General features: G+C 43.2%; 1 protein-coding gene across 1 annotated transcript in view; it reads left to right on the forward strand.

Moving 5' to 3' along the window:
- egln3 (egl-9 family hypoxia-inducible factor 3) overlaps positions 1-702 on the forward strand; it is a 10,440-nt gene extending 9,738 nt beyond the window's left edge. Inside the window, exon 3 of the mRNA XM_023399433.2 lies at positions 29-702. Coding sequence (XP_023255201.1) covers positions 29-169 — 141 coding nt within the window. The 3' untranslated portion in view covers positions 170-702. The remainder of the gene's footprint in view (positions 1-28) is intronic.
- Positions 703-864: the final 162 nt, after the last annotated feature.

The following is an 864-nucleotide window of genomic DNA, read 5'->3' on the forward strand; positions in this document are numbered from 1 at the left end:
TGTTGTTGTTGTTGTTGTTGTGTATCAGGAGCACGGTGGCGTCCTCAGGATCTTTCCTGAAGGGAAATCCTACGTGGCCGACATCAAACCGCTTTTTGACCGGCTGCTCTTCTTCTGGTCCGACCGCAGGAACCCGCACGAGGTGCAGCCCTCCTACTCCACCAGGTAACCAATCAGTCAACCGACCGACCAATCAATCAATCAGCCCATTAATCAGTCAGTTGCTGATCCTGACCACTGACAGGAGGTTTGTGTGGTTCACACTGAGACGACGACAGTGTCTTTATTTTTGGTTTTAACGTGTTAAACATCCTCCATTTCATTTTCATATCTTCAATCGGGGATTATTGATTCATTGATTGACGATCTTTTGTGAACTGATCTGAATACAAGACTTCTTTAAAACAACAGCTTCTTTTTAACGATACTTCACTTTTGAATTGAAGTAACAGAAACAAAATCATAGTGTAAAAAGTCCTGAAAGCTCAAGTATAAAGAAGTAAAGCACAAAAACACAGGAGACAGAAAACCTCCATCTACAGGAAACTGGCTCCACCTGCTGGTGTGAGTGTGTAATAACATCCACATGTCTTTTTCAGAACAGCAGCATTTTATTATGGAGTATGGATGTGTCTGGTCCCCCCCTTCCTCTTTACAATTGAGCGCTTCAAATCAAATATGGCCGACTTAGAAACCCCCCCAGTCTTGTTCTGTCACTGCAGAAAGTCATGACGGTCGCTGACTCTGATGTGATCAAATACATAAAGAGACTTGGTGTTTTCATGTGTTACCAGAGTGAAAAGATGATTTTGTCCAAACTTGAACAACAACACAGGATCGAGACCCGAGAGTTTATCTGTGGCC

The sequence above is a fragment of the Seriola lalandi genome, unplaced genomic scaffold (genome assembly GCF_002814215.2).
Source record: "Seriola lalandi dorsalis isolate HSWRI2012SDOR001 ecotype SW California unplaced genomic scaffold, Sedor1 jcf7180002051906, whole genome shotgun sequence".
Classification (NCBI taxonomy): Eukaryota; Metazoa; Chordata; class Actinopteri; order Carangiformes; family Carangidae; genus Seriola; species Seriola lalandi.